The 15,241-nt window shown below is 40.3% G+C and overlaps 2 protein-coding genes across 3 annotated transcripts; both read left to right on the forward strand.

Moving 5' to 3' along the window:
• The first annotated feature begins 251 nt into the window (after nucleotides 1–251).
• prps1b (phosphoribosyl pyrophosphate synthetase 1B) lies at nucleotides 252–4,747 on the forward strand. 2 transcript variants are annotated; one of them, XM_010786830.1, is made up of 7 exons: nucleotides 252–1,142; nucleotides 1,562–1,751; nucleotides 2,345–2,443; nucleotides 2,667–2,791; nucleotides 2,938–3,111; nucleotides 3,285–3,444; nucleotides 3,712–4,747. In XM_010786830.1, the coding sequence occupies exons 1-7, from the start codon at nucleotides 1,021–1,023 to the stop codon at nucleotides 3,802–3,804; spliced, it is 963 nt and encodes a 320-aa protein (XP_010785132.1). In that variant the 5' UTR covers nucleotides 252–1,020; the 3' UTR covers nucleotides 3,805–4,747. The 2 variants fall into 2 exon arrangements, with proteins under 2 accessions (XP_010785132.1, XP_010785133.1); XM_010786831.1 differs by having other exon boundaries at nucleotides 254–1,142; nucleotides 1,562–1,745.
• Nucleotides 4,748–4,850: 103 nt separating this feature from the next.
• On the forward strand, nucleotides 4,851–8,162 carry LOC104958988 (solute carrier family 25 member 53). Its single transcript, XM_010786833.1, has 2 exons — nucleotides 4,851–5,972; nucleotides 6,078–8,162. Exons 1-2 carry the CDS (start codon nucleotides 5,802–5,804, stop codon nucleotides 6,672–6,674), a joined length of 768 nt encoding a protein of 255 aa, XP_010785135.1. The 5' UTR covers nucleotides 4,851–5,801; the 3' UTR covers nucleotides 6,675–8,162.
• The last annotated feature ends 7,079 nt before the right edge of the window (nucleotides 8,163–15,241 follow it).

The following is a 15,241-nucleotide window of genomic DNA, read 5'->3' on the forward strand; positions in this document are numbered from 1 at the left end:
TTTTACTTATGATTACATTATATACGTCCTTCCTCCACTTTATTTGGTCCACCCGAAACGATTTTCGCTACAACCCCCTTTTTAAAATCCTATACCACAGCTCCTCTGTCATGTGCGACGGTTGTAGTCTCCCTTCTCGTTTATCTCCAGTTAATTGTTCGGGTTTATTGCGTTGTATATGACTTACGTCCTCTCCTTGTCATCGGTCATATTTTATACAGCTAAATCCTGGGATGACAAAGTCTAATTGAGGTCGTAACCAGGTTTCTTGCACACATATTACCTCAGGGACCACCTCTAGCTCATATATATATTTCTTGAATTCTTGACCATTAGCTATGAGGCTTCTTGCGTTCCACTGTAGTATGTGCAGAACCATGATACGGATCTAACCCTCATCCTGATTTTCATTTTCCCAAGCTCCATTTATAGCTAACATTGCATGTATCTGATCTGCTTTAATATCTTTCATGTCTAGGAATTTTCCAGCTGCCTCCACAATGGCTTTGATTCTATCACTTTTCTTTTTTAACTGTAATGCAACATTTACAGTATGGCATATGAATACCACCAAATTCACCTTTTTCACTCCTAGAACATCATCATCCTCTTTACTCTTGGTGGCGCTGTGGGGTTGGATTTGAAGATTACTTTTTGGTGTGTTCCTGCCATTTTGTATTGTAATGCTCTGCTCCATTACACTAGGGGTCTTATTGATTGTTATCGTTCCCCTTACTTTCTTTACTGCTTCTGCGTATGAAACTTTGTTTGTAATCTTAACCCCGCCCGCGCCCCTGAATGACGTCATCGCGGTAAAACGTCTGTGAAAGCGTGCGCGCCGCCCCGAGAGGAAGAGCTACACGCGTGATGTTTGGGACATAATGGTGGATAGCTAGGGACGATACGAGTTGCTTATCAGCTGTTGCCATATTTTCCAGTTGTTGTCTTGGACCCATCGGCTCGAGAGCCGCCCGCTGCCACTTCCCGCTCGGACAGAACGACGCTCAGGACTGCATCAAAATGCCAAACATCAAAATATTTAGCGGTAGCTCACATCCGGACCTATCTCAGAAAATAGCAGACCGCCTGGGTCTGGAGCTGGGGAAGGTTGTTACCAAGAAATTTAGCAACCAAGAAACATGGTGAGTTGTTGTAGCTTTTAAAAACAAGCCTAGAACCAGAGGTACACCTGATACGCAAATGTCGTAGCCCAGCGACATTTAACGTTATTAAATAGAAACGTGGTGTCATGGTGAAATTGCCGCGCAGTGTTGTTAGGAACTTGTAGTCCACCACGCATGGCTAGGAACTCATGCTAACTCACAAGCTGTCTGGTGGTTCTTCTGGGCCACAAAGCCATCTTACTGGCCTCAAAACTGAAATAATAATGTCCTATCACAATGATAATATTTGGCTCATATATGCAGCTCAACTCCACGAAGTTAACCTCTATTAAGACAAAAAAAGCCAGTGTTTACTGTGTCATTTATCTCCTGCTTGACATGGTGTGTTAACTCCTTCGCACTAACTGCAGTTTGTTTTGTCACCTCCCTCCTGGCAGTGTGGAAATAGGGGAGAGCGTCCGTGGGGAAGATGTCTATATAGTGCAGAGTGGCTGTGGGGAGATCAATGACAATTTGATGGAGCTGCTGATCATGATCAACGCCTGCAAGATCGCCTCTGCCTCCAGGGTCACAGCTGTCATCCCCTGCTTTCCGTATGCCCGGCAAGACAAGAAGGACAAGGTGGGGGTGAGGGATATCTGTCTAATTACTTCAGTCATGCCATTTGCCATCCAGCATCATGACGAGAAGCCTGCAGCCCTGTCCATCAGTAACTGCTTGACAAGCCGTATTCCCTTTTTGTATTGGTTTGTTTTCCTTTTCTCGTTTTCCTTATGCTTTGCTGAATCAACTCCATCGCTTTTTGTTGTTTTCCTGTATCTATCCTGCTCATTGTCTGTTATATTTCAACATTTGAATGATATTTGCATATATGGGATTGTTTTTACTATAACATCTAATCTGTTAAGAATTACTATGATGCAAGAAAAAAAAAGATTGTATCATACCTGTTGTGTATTATATTGCAATCTAGGTTTTATTCCTTCTATTTTATAGGCAAAATTGCAGTTGGGCCAAACATTTATTTTGAACTTATGTTACTGATCCAAATGATGAGGAATGTCTGTTCAGCCATCTTATGTACATCCTGGTGATATTTGCATATTACCTATCAATGGTCAAACTATTTTTAAATCAGTGGAATTTTTTATTTTTAGAAGCGAGCCATGCTTGCCTGTTTGGTTATTTCATATGGCTGAGTAGATCTATTTGTGTTGCAGAGCCGTGCTCCTATCTCTGCCAAGCTGGTTGCCAACATGCTGTCGGTGTCAGGCGCTGACCATATCATCACTATGGATTTGCATGCCTCACAGATACAGGTGAGCAGCACAAAAGCAAGACCTAAACAGCAGTAGCATGAGTATCCTGCCATTAATCTGTCATATGGCTTCAAAGGACCTACATTAGAAACGCGACTTTCACAGTCTTGACTTCACATAGATGTCAACAGAGATCAAAGGGAGATATGAGCCTTTTATCGGTCCTTCCAGCACATGTTGAGCTCCTGTGAACCCAGCTCATGTACCTCTTGTCTTTTTACAGGGGTTCTTTGATATTCCTGTGGATAACTTGTATGCAGAGCCAGCCGTGCTGAAATGGATCAAGGAGAACATCCCTGAATGGAAAAACTGTACCATTGTGTCACCTGACGCCGGAGGAGCCAAGAGGTAGTCGTTGTACCCTTGAGCATCTCCTCTGAAATGTTTTTTAGATTAATCTTTTGTATGCTTTGCTTATCACTGACAAGGCTCTGAATTGACTGCGTTATACACTTTGGCACTTACACTTTGGACATTATTCTTTCCTTCTGCAGGGTCACCTCAATAGCAGACAGACTGAATGTGGATTTTGCCCTTATTCACAAGGAGAGGAAAAAGGCAAATGAGGTGGACCGCATGGTTCTCGTTGGAGACGTGACAGATCGGGTCGCCATTCTAGTAGATGACATGGCCGACACGTGTGGCACCATCTGTCACGCTGCTGACAAGTAAGCCCCATACAAATAGTCTTGAAAACCGGCATTGGGATGCTGCGATTCTGTCCTGATGTCAAACTAACTTGGAAACAGATCATGACTGGATTCAATTCAGAGACCTCTATTCAGAATATATCCATGTCATGTGGAGTTTTGTCATTCATTATGCTGTTTCTATCCCTTAGGCTGATTTCGGCTGGTGCCACCAAGGTGTATGCCATCCTAACCCATGGCATCTTCTCCGGCCCAGCTATCTCACGCATCAACAATGCATGCTTTGAAGCTGTGGTGGTCACCAATACAATCCCTCAGGAAGAGAAGATGAAGCATTGTCCCAAAATACAGGTCAGGATACAGCATGTACCAGGGTTTGAGTAAAGGTTGCATTTTGAATCTGAAAAAGAAGCAATATCCTGAGCCAAAAGGATGTAACGAAAAATAATGATATAAAATGTAGCCGTATTTAAAGTAATATTATTCAGAGGCGCAACTCCTCTGTTTGAGCAATGATATTTTGAAATTGTAACTTTTAGTTCATAAATTACTTTTTTGCCATTATACAAATCATCCAGTCCAGCTATATTCACAAGCTCTTCTCCTCTCTCCCTCCAGGTTATTGACATCTCCATGATTCTCGCAGAGTCCATCCGTAGAACTCACAACGGCGAGTCTGTGTCGTACCTGTTCAGCCACGTCCCCTTGTAACAAATGATGGCTCCCATCTAACTGTGTGGTGTTCCACCAAATAAGAGAAGAGGGAATACCTTAACCCAAACATAGCAACATTTTCTGTTAACTTACTATGAAAGAAAACTGATATCATGTCTGTTACTAACGCTGACCCCGTCACTCCCTTGAGCTGTTTATCTTCATGTCTGGCACCAAAGCAATCGCAAGCAGCTAGGCCAGAATATTTATTGTACTTGGATGATTAAGTGTTTATCCACAGTGAACGTTGTCCCCTCTCTCATAGAACTAAGGAACAGAGTTTCTTCTGACCAATTCACTTCTCCAGAAGTCATTTCAATCTAGTCTAAAGAGCTTGTGGTTGTCAGGAGAAGCATCTGCCATATAAAACTGTTACAGTGCTTTCTGTTACAATGACTGAGTGTAGTTTTTAAGGTTGCTCCTGTATCCTCTGCCGTTTGGACGATGATAATTCATGAAGTGAATGTGTAGTGAAGTAGTTTACAGTGCCGCTGAAGCTCCACTCAACCAAGAGTGCCTCAACAGTCTGAAATTGAATGCATTTTTCCTCCAGCCTTCTCCTGTCCCCTCCCTTTTTTTTTTTAGCTGTGCTTATTTTTCTCCCCCAACGACTAACTTTTACATCTCATCAGGCTGTAAAGATGTTCTGGATGTTTGTTTTTGACTCTTGAGGTGCACTCCATTGAGTGGGGTTTGTCCAGGGTTTACCCGTCGAGGTTCGGCGTTGAAGGTCTTTCTATAAAGAAGCTCTCTGGTTTTTAGTTTAGGGTCTCTGCAGGCTGGAGCTCAGAAATGTTCACCTGCTTTTATTTTTTTTATGTCTGGAGGAAGGATTTTTCGATGTGCATATTCAAAACCGTACTGTTTACTTTTTCAATAAGGTGAATTCTTGGTTGGCATCTAAGGATGAGTTCTTAATAAAATGATTTGTAACCTTAAATGTGGCACTATTTCTGATAACAATATGTCATACATAAATGCATATTCCCTTGCATAATTGCTAATACAACGTATATGCAACCAGGATCATACAGGGCAATAACTGTTTTATTTAACAGACAATTCACAATACCTTTTTGCAGGGGCTAAACGCTGTCTGTGAATCAATGACATTTATATTTGAATAACGGGTAACTTGGAGAAGTCTTCTAAACAGCATTCAGTTGATAGCAATAACATTTAAAATGGAAAAGTATGTATAAAATAAGTAGGATAAGATTTTTCATTGGGAACACGCCCTAGTACGGTAGAAGACAACAAGTTGATCGACAGACGAAACAACCAATCGCCCGCCGCGCAACGTATACCGTCTTGGCCAATGATATTAAGAGGCGGGCCCTCACGTACACCGGCAGATGCTCAGTGCGCCCGTTTACGAGCGTCATACATTGACCTGATTGACGGATGCTTCACAGTTTTCTCTGTATTAAGGTCAACACATGTAGAAAAGGTGTTGCCATCGTAACTTCATTAATAACGAGAGATAAGCTCCATCCAAGTGCAGTCCAAGGAAACAAAGACGCCTTTGCTTCTCCATCACTGAACAGAGGGAAATGTAAAGGAACTACGCTATATAATCGTTATCGTTTAGCTTTTTCTCTGTTTACTAACGGCTTGCTGGGTAAGTAAAGATGAAATACATTTCATCTCTGATATAATTTCTTTATATTTTATTTACTATGTAGCATAGGTGTATTTATTCTGCAGAGTTCCAACCTGGTAACCTATGTTTTTTGTTTCAGTTTTAGTTTCAGTCTACATATTTCCTGTATTTTTTCATTTTTATATATTTATATAAACATGTTAATATTTGCTGATTACTGACAGTTTACTGCGTAAATAAATTCATTTATGATATTTTATTTGAGTGTAACTTATTTCTCTGGTTTCCTGCTCTAGTTCCTGTTCCATCCTCGGTTGTCAGCATCAGTCCAGCTATCCTGCATTGAGGCGACACTGAAGTGATTTGTGGTCAATTTGTACTCAGCTCAGGAATGGCAGGAAGCCTTAAACCTAAACAAGATGAAGAGGGCTGCCGGGATCAGATGGTGCGTTCCAACACCTTCTTTCACGGGGGGACCTCAAGTTTACTCTCCACCATCATCACTTTTCCGGTCTACAAAACGGTTTTCCGTCAACAAATCCACAACGCTGGTGTTTCTGAGGTAGTGAGGCAGCTTTACAGTGAGGGACATGTAAAGCTCTACAGGGGCGTGGTCTCACCACTTCTGATGAAGACCCTGGGTAATACTCTGCTCTTTGGCCTCCAGGACACCATCCTCCATCAGTTCACCCCATCATCTCAGAATCTCATCTCCCCCTCAGCCCTGCCTGCTCTGGCTGGGTTTGGTGCAGGCATGGTAGAAGCTGTTGTTTGTACCCCCCTTGAGCGTGTCCAGAGTGTGTTGCAAAATGGCAAAAACGACCGCAATTTACCCACCCACAAAAGTATTCTTGTCAGGCTGAACGCACAGAAGCGGTCCTCAGGGTACTACAGAGGCCTTCTGCCCATCACAGCCCGCAATGCTCTTGGCAGCTTTATCTACTTTGGCTTGAAGGAACCGTTGAAGGCTGCCGTGGAGGGGCGGGGGCTGTCTCCAGTGGTTTCCTCCTTCATCTCAGGGGTGCTGAGCTCCATGGTTATCAGCTTGCCTCTCTATCCACTGACTGTGTTGGCAGCAAACATGCAGAAACAGGTGGGAGGGGAGGATAAAGCGGTCATGGCTTCATGGAAGACGCTGTGGGAATCTCGGCAGCGGAGTGTGGCTCTGCTGTACAGAGGAGGTTCTCTGGTTGTTTTGAGATCAGGCATTTCATGGGGAATCACCACTGCTATCTATGACATGCAGCAGAAATATTCAGGCTGAAGGGCAGTTCAAACCCTCCAAACCCTACTTTCATGAGGTACTGTAATCATTGTCTTTTCACTGTAGACATTTTGGCCTGTCATAGTAGAAAAAGCATATGGATTTTAATTGGTTGTGATCAATTCATGTGTCACCCTAAACTGTGCCATCTATCTCACATGAAAATACCCTGAAGCTGAACCATCTAAAAGGAATTTTTATTATTTACACCTCTGCTTTTCCTTCTGCTACATGTCAAAAAGGTTTTGGTGGAAAAGTTCAATGGAAATTGCAAGTTTAGCCATGATGCATAGTTCAAATCAACACATACTGCCAATCTTTGTCAGAATGCCAAAGCCAGGGGAAATCTCCACTGCCAGGACTTGAACCAAGGTCTCTATAGTGGTTGCTGAATATGAATCATCAACAAATTTGAATACAGTAATAATATACTTCTATATTGTGGGCATGGAGAGGGTTGCAACAGTTTGAAAGATTTTCACATTTTGATAACCATCTCAGAAAATATCCCAATTTTACAGTACGGTTTAGAATTATAATAATAAACTTGAGAACAATATAAAAATAACTTTTGTTTTTAAAAACACTTTAACATGTCATGTAACTAAAGCGTGTTAAATGACAATGTAGCAACACTATTATCTCCGTCTTCTTTCATCAATACTGTAGAACAGCAAATGATAAATGTCAACTGTCATTCAGGTAAACCTTGAAACATGTACCGCTCCAATCTTACTCGTGAATCCCAGGTGCCTTGTATTTTTTATGTCTTGTAGAGAGATTTCATCAACTAACCTCCTCAAAGCTAGTTTACTCATCAGGGGAAGTACAGCTCAGGCGAAAAAGTGTTTTTATTGTCCTCTAGGCCTCTTGAGGAACTATTATTTTTACCTAATGGTAGCTTGTAGATACAGTTTATAGCAGTAACCCACATTATGAATTTGGGTGTGGATTTTGTAAAATATGGATTCCAGCAAGGCAGGATCTAAAGAAAATTGGCTTCAGTATGAAAAAGTAGCATTCCTAACTTTAGGGCTGGACCCAAAAGGAAGTGAAGGTCAGAATATTGACCCCTGTTGCCTTGAACACGTCTTTTAAAGTGCTTCATCATTTGACCATTAACTGCATAAAGGGAGATCAAACCATTTGTATTGTGTAATGTCAAAAGATTTGTGAATGTATGATAAAGAGGATGCATGTGAGTTGGAGCACAGGAACAAATAAGACAAAGTTGTACAACACTGTTGCCTCAGCAAGAAGATACTGAGCTATAATGCCGTTGGTGCTGTCCTGTGTGGAGTATGCATGTTCTCCCCTTGTCTGCATAAAGGATACATAGACATGCAGGTTACATTAGTCAGAAACTAAATATAAATATGTTATCATGTTTTGTCTTTGCTTAAAATAATCTTGATTTATCCCCGGGTGAAATCTTCCAGATTGAATAGCTGCAACATTAAAGTGAGGATCTCTCAGAATTATAATCCATTATATAATATACATTAAGAAATGGGTCATACTGCTCATACTTTTACCGGAGTACATTTTGAATGCAGGACTTTTACTTTTAAAACGTTTCTACTTTGTGGTATTACTATTCTTTGAGTATACTTGAGTACTGTTGTGTGTACACCTCTGAACCTGCGCCTTTACTTTCTTCTAGTTTACCAGAACAACCTCATATTATATTTTTTCAGAATACAAACTGTTTCATCAAAGTGCATTAAAAAAATCAATCTTATTGGCCAAATAGTTTTGTGTTTTTTGTGAAGTAGCCTACATCTTACTATTGTCCTATTGAAAATGACTTTTGTCAAACCATGTTATGTCTCAACCAGTCCAGTAGATGGTATGTGTGTGTTAAAAATGAAAAAGCATCCAGATCCATGACAATGGGATCCCAGTGTTCGTGCATTTTTCCACTAAGGTACGGGGCGGAGGAACAAATGATTGAACAGATAACAGCATTCCTTGGCAAGAACAGGCAGCTGTCCAGGCCCAGGCAGCAGCCTGTCATATTTCAGGGAAGTCAAGCAGCAAGCGTGTCCAATCAAATTTCTTCCTGCTTTGGGAGCCAATCAGAGCCATCATATCGGTGTCCATGGCGTACAGAAGGGTGTGTTGACTCTACTTAAACCGTTGTCTTTTCCCAAATTACGCAGAAGCATTCATTTTACCCGTAAAGAATCTACGCACATCTGCACCAGGTAAAGTTTTTCGGAATGTTCTCTGTTTTTCAGCTCGACCACTAAAAAAAGATACCTAACTATTGTTATGCAAGGATCATTTTTTCCAAGGAAATGCGTTTTAGGCTTCAAAGGCGTGTTGGAGTTTTTCTCCTGCGCCACAGACTTTTCATACAGTTAGTTTCCTGTTTATTTCCTCTGTTAACTGTGCTGTGTGTAGTCCACCTGGAAGCGCTGAATTCCTCAGCAGGCAGGCTGTTTTACTGCATGAGTTTGTTTGTTCTGAAGGTTATAAAGTTTGTTTCTTGCGACTGGCTCGCATTACTCCAGAGTTAAGCCAAGTTCTGTTTTTTTCTTAACTGAGGTGGGGCTTTCTTTGTAAACCCGCATGGGCATGCCCTGCAGACAAAATACATTTTTTGTGATTAAATGTCAAAGGGCTCATGTTTTGATGCTTTCTTCTGCGTTCTTTTAACAGTTTTTGATGCCCCCTTTTTTTTTTTTTAGCATGTTTTGCTTTTGATCCTCATGTTAGCTCTTTTTCGCTCCCACTTCCTCCCATTAGACATCTTCCAAAATGAGCGCCAAATGTCCAATCAAGCAGGAAGTGATGGACTTTAATAAGGGAAAACTGAAGAGGACTGAAACTGCCGAAAAGAACACTCTTCCAACGGAGAAGGGTAGGTGTTCAAAACAAGTGTGCTCCCATTTAAAAAAATAAAACTCATCCGCCCTTCACCAAGGTTTTCCACTTCCTATGGTCTATGTTAGTCATACATAAACTCCTCCCTGCCGATCTTTATCAAGGCAACGGCAAACATGTATTACTGATAAATTGCATGTACACACCCAACCACCTGAGAGCTCTCCTTGTTCTGTTTAAGGCCAACCTGTTCAGTGGAAAAACATAACCCCACCCTCATCTGTGTATTATATGACTTCTGTCTCTTTTGAAATGTTTATTATATGAAGCTTCATGCCAATGGCACTGGGGGTTGAAAAAGAAAATTGCAGCCACTTCATGCAAATAGTCCAAAAGAGGCCCAGGTGTGCTGTGCAGTAGAAAAGCCTGATTTTTAGATCTGGTGTGACCTGACTCAGCAGGAAGAGGGGAGTTTAAGTTAAAGCGTGGCAAAATGCTCATGTCGGCTTTACCCTGAGTCGTTAATGGCAATTTTTCCTGTAGAGCTATTCTATGTTGCTCTGAAATGATTGTGCCGGTGTTTAATATTGCTTTAGCACAATGTGGATCTTTTACTTTCCAGTATTACCTTAGTTTCAAGCATTACATTGAGAATATGTTGCTTAAAATAGATATTGTAGACTTTTCCCATGTAAATAGATTGACTTTTCTCAGCTTAAGTTACAATTAAACTATGCTTGAGATGTGACCATAACCATAAAAGTTGCCTTCTTCACAGTTTTGAGTGAATCATATTGTATAACTGTAATCATATATTTGTTTACTTCCCTGAGTCTTCAGACCTCTAAGTTCATAGCTTCATGTTGCTGATGAGAGCATAGGCATAAAATACATTTAAAAGGGGCCACTCCATACTTAGTTAAATTGTCTTGAGGATAACTTTACAGTATGCGGAAAAACTATTCAAAATGTCTTCTGTGTGACTTTATGGAGCTGTGTAAAACTGGTTATGAGGTGTGGGGGTTGAAAAGGCACTGACATTGTGCATGCATTCACCTCATAAAGATGCTTATAATTTGCATTATGGAAAATGTAATGAAATGTAAAGATATATCTGCAGATTTTTTTAAATAATTTGTTTGTCTATTGCAAAAGAGTCCCCCCTTCACACACACACACACACACACACACACACACACACACACACACACACACACAAAATCAGAAAGACCATTGACAGGCAGTTCTTTATTCTTAATCGTAACAGAGCCAAACTCATGACTGGATCCATGTGTCGCCCAAGCTGCTTCAATGTCAAATCTCACCCACCATGCAGAGTCTTTGACACTGCTGCTTTAGATTACTGTTCTGTGGTGGTACATAGACTTTTTAAATGAATGCTTCAGGGTGATAATGTTTAAACACAGTGCTACATCAGTTCTCTCTTTTGATCACACAGTAATTTGTGATGAGAATACCGCCATTGAAGAGGTAAGTTCCAGAAACGTACCTTCCGCAATTCTTCTCTTTCAGTCCTGCTCTTCTTCCATTTAGGAATCCTATCCTTCACCTCAATCTCTGCTTGTACATTTCTCTGACACTCTAGTGCTTAAAGTAGATCCTGCGCAGAATACATGGTCTTCTTGCTTTGGTCTTTTATCTTCTGGAAAAAACCTTATGTCCTCAAACTTTCTTCCCCACTCGGCCACAGCTTTCCTTCACTTTCATATCTTCCCTGAGGTTTGATGGGGTTTGGGATTGTAGTGCAGACTACATCTTGAATGATGAAATACAAATGGGAGCATGTCTTCATTCTTTCATCTGCATTCTCTTATAATTTGTACAGGCCATGTCAATATTCAAGATCTGTGTTTTGATTTTTGCTCTCCCACTTTTTTCCATTAGATGTGTGCCAAAGTGCCACTCAATAAGGAGTTGGAAGGGTTTAAAAAGGACCACCTCAAGAAGGCAGAAATGAAAGAAAAAAACCCTCTCCCAACTCCTGAGGGTAAGGGGAAAGAGGTGTACTTCAATTCAGGCTTTAGCTTACACTCCTTATTTGACATAGTCCCTCCCTGCCATTATTATGAAGATAAGATAAGCCTTCATTGATTCCCCAGGTGGGAAATTCCAGTGTTGCAACAGCACAAAGATAGAAGATAGTCTATGTAAATGGAGAAGTAAAACAATAATAAAAAAGAAGAGGACCGTAAGGTTACGTAAAGCAATAATAATAACAAATGTTGTTAGATATAGTAGAGCTGTATGGCTGGACAGTTTCCTTTTTTTCAGGTCCATGACTTATTATTATTATTGATGGAGACGGTTACCGGTCAGGTACAATTTGCAGGAGCATCAACACTTAAAATAATACTAACTTCATCACTAGACTTTGTTTGAATGCCCATAAGAATATATTTAATGCTGCAAAATAAACTTTTTAAACATAATCTTTGAAAAAAGAAAACTCTCTTGCTCTTACCATGCCCACACCTTCTTTTCAGAGTGTTGCTCTGTATTTGCTTTGGTTTATGAGTAGGTGTGTAAACTACTCTGCAGAATGGATCCCACCAGCCTCTAGCAACTCTAGTAATTATGAAAGGAGCAAAGGCCAAACACGTGTCGGTGTCTTAAAGTGTCACTTTCAGTTTACAAACGTAGTAATTTGAACCCAAACCACAATAGTTTCCTACACCCAAACGACTAGTTTTCTTGCCTGCACCTATTTATTTTGTTTGTGTTCAAAACATTACACCAGTGATACAAATAGATCATCTTATATATGTCCCTGTCTCTCTTGTGATCACACAGTAATTAAGGACGAGAAGATCGCCATCGAAGAGGTAAGTTCCAGAAACGTACCTGCGTTTATACCTGCACTTTCATTTAGTTCCGTCACCTGGGCCTTTGCTTGTGAATTTCTCTGACACTCTACTGCTATGAGTAGATTTGACAATGTATCTTCTGGAAAAACATTATGTCCCACTTGGACACAACTTTCCTTCACTTTAATTTCTACTCTTGTAATTTTTACAGGGCATGCTAATATTCAAGATCTGTGTTTTTGATGTTTGCTCTCTCACGCTCACACCCTCTTTCCCATTAGAAATGTGCCAAAGAACCACTCAATAAAGAGTTGGAAAGCTTTAAAAAGGACAACCTCAAGAAGGCGGAAATGAAAGAAAAAAACCCTCTCCCAACTATTGAGGGTAGGTTTTAAGCTATTTGAACCCAAACCACAGTGTTTTCCTTAATGTGAACAAGTAGTTCTGTTTCCTAGACTTTGGGTGGTTTGGTTTGTGTTCAAAAGATTACATCCCTGTTACATTGATCATCTTATCTGTCTCTTTTGATCACACAGTAATTGATGCAGAGAAGACAGCCATCGAAGAGGTAAGTTCCAGAACGTGCTGTGATTCCTCTCTTTCAGTCCTGCTCTTTCTCGAATGACAAATCAAGTCAATCATCCCCGCCTCTATTTTCTGTGATCTAACACTGTATTGCTACAAGCTGACAATGTTTAGCTGCAGTTTGGTTTTTGGCAATTTTTCCTAATCTCTTTCTTAACCACAACACAAAAATGTAGCTTTCTGTTCAAGTAGGGCGTTCTAATCCCCATACACACTCTTGTGGAACTGAACACCTGTAAATAACAGAGTGTAACATGACGCGGTAATAGAGCTGTTTGTTCATTGTGAGGGGGCTGCTACGTGTTGTGACCGGTTACATAACTCCAGAGTTCAGCCCAGTACTGTCTTTCTAAATGGAGCTGGGGCAGGATTTGTGTACCTGTGTTGGACTGGAAAATCCTTTTGATGAAATGATCATGGGATTATGTGTTTATTGTTTTAATGTTTTCTCTCTTTCTCACACTTTTCTCCATTAGAAAATGGTCAAAGAGCCACTCAATGAGGAGGTGGGGTCATTTAACAAGAAACAACTCAAGAAGACAACCACAAAAGAAAAAAACAGATGTCCAACTGCCGCGGGTAGGTGTTTTAAAAAGTGTCTCTCGGCACTGCCCAGTATTCTGGTTTCTTTAGCTCCTCCCAGCAAACAATTTTGAAAGGCAACAGCAGACATTCCTGCACTGATTAACTGCAGATACATACCCAACAAGCTCTTTCTCAATCTGACGCCAGGCTCCTTCCGTATTGAAGAAGGTGACCCTGCTGGTACATGTCGGCTTACTCTAAATCTTTAACTTCAATCCTTCTCAGGAGAGCTTTGCTCTTTGGCAGTGAAAGGAAGAACCTGTGCTCTTTATAAATTAGAAGTTCATTCAATTAGCAATGACTCATACCTTTGATCAATACAAGTGGTGGTTTAAATAGATTTTGCTGTGTAACGGATATTTCTGAGAAAGTTTACTGACTTAATGGCTGTGTTTTTCTTGAGCTACTGTTGAACTGCATTTTCCATAATCCTGCAAATCCTTTATGTTTTACACATGAAGTCATGAGGAGTATTATACAGACTATGAAACTGTTGTATAATGTATTGTATGGCTCTGAAGGAGCTGTGTACACTTTAAGAATACCGATTTATCATGGATGGCCTATCGCTAACTGGGAGACTGGAGTTGAATAGACATGTCTTATTATCTAATAGAATCTGCCACTCGGTTGCATTGTGGGAAATGTGGGATCCTGTCTTTTTTTTATGCGGGCCCCATACTAAACTGTAAAATACTTTTTAAAAAGGGCTGTGGTAATTGCTCAAACTTTGATTTTGACTTCTGTCACTTCTTCAGGCCGCACACCTATACAGTAGATTTGGTTGAATAAATCAGTGGGTTTTTAAAATTGTATTTTTAATACAGGATGATATTGTTTAAACGGCATGTTATATCAGTCGAATCACCATGTCTGTCTTTCTTGTGATCACACAGAAGTTGAAGAGGAGAAGAAAGCCCTGAGAGAGGCGAAGTAACTGAACGTGCCTGCCATGATTCCTCTTTCAGTCCTGCTCTGTTACCGACTCTTCTTCTGATAAAGAATTCTGTCCAGCATCACGCCGCCTGCCTGTTTGAAGAAGTGTTTGGGCTGATGCATCGGAAAGGATGTTCCTGTACTCCTTGTAAATGAATGCAATAGATGTATTTTTTTTTTGTCCGTGCTGATTATATGGGTCATGGAAAAAGATAACAATAAAAGGATTTTTTGTTTTTCGTTCAACAACATGAATTGTTGTATTAATGGAAATCCACCAAAAATATATTGCACCATAAGTATGACTGTAAATGTTGTCCTTCAGAAATGTTCTGAGAAATGACACTCAAACATAACACTTTTTTTTTTTTTATTAAATAAAAATGGATATGTTAAAAACATTTGATTTGTAATTATTTTGTCAAACATTCTTTCCAAACCATCTTACATTCAAAGCTCAGTTATCACAACAACTTTCCAATTTGTTATCTATAGACCTCGGGCATTGCCGCTTAAGAGTTTAGAAAGTAATCTGGATGGTTTATGTATTTTCAGTCTTAAACTAGAAATTAGTAAATGCATGCACCCCAAAATGCATCTGAAAAGATAGATTTAATGATTTGTAAACTAATGCCTTTCATGTATCTAACTAAACACCCGTGTCCATTATTGTTATTGCACAATAAGTAACCAAAAAGTAGGAAGATGGGAAATGGTTCACCAGCTTTGTGGGTTTATCCGTCATATGCGAAAGCTACCATGTTAATAATGGTAACAATTTTTTTTTTACTGCTGGACACTTTAGGG

The sequence above is a fragment of the Notothenia coriiceps genome, unplaced genomic scaffold (genome assembly GCF_000735185.1).
Source record: "Notothenia coriiceps isolate Sejong01 unplaced genomic scaffold, NC01 NC01_scaffold00029627, whole genome shotgun sequence".
In the NCBI taxonomy this organism is placed as follows: Eukaryota; Metazoa; Chordata; class Actinopteri; order Perciformes; family Nototheniidae; genus Notothenia; species Notothenia coriiceps.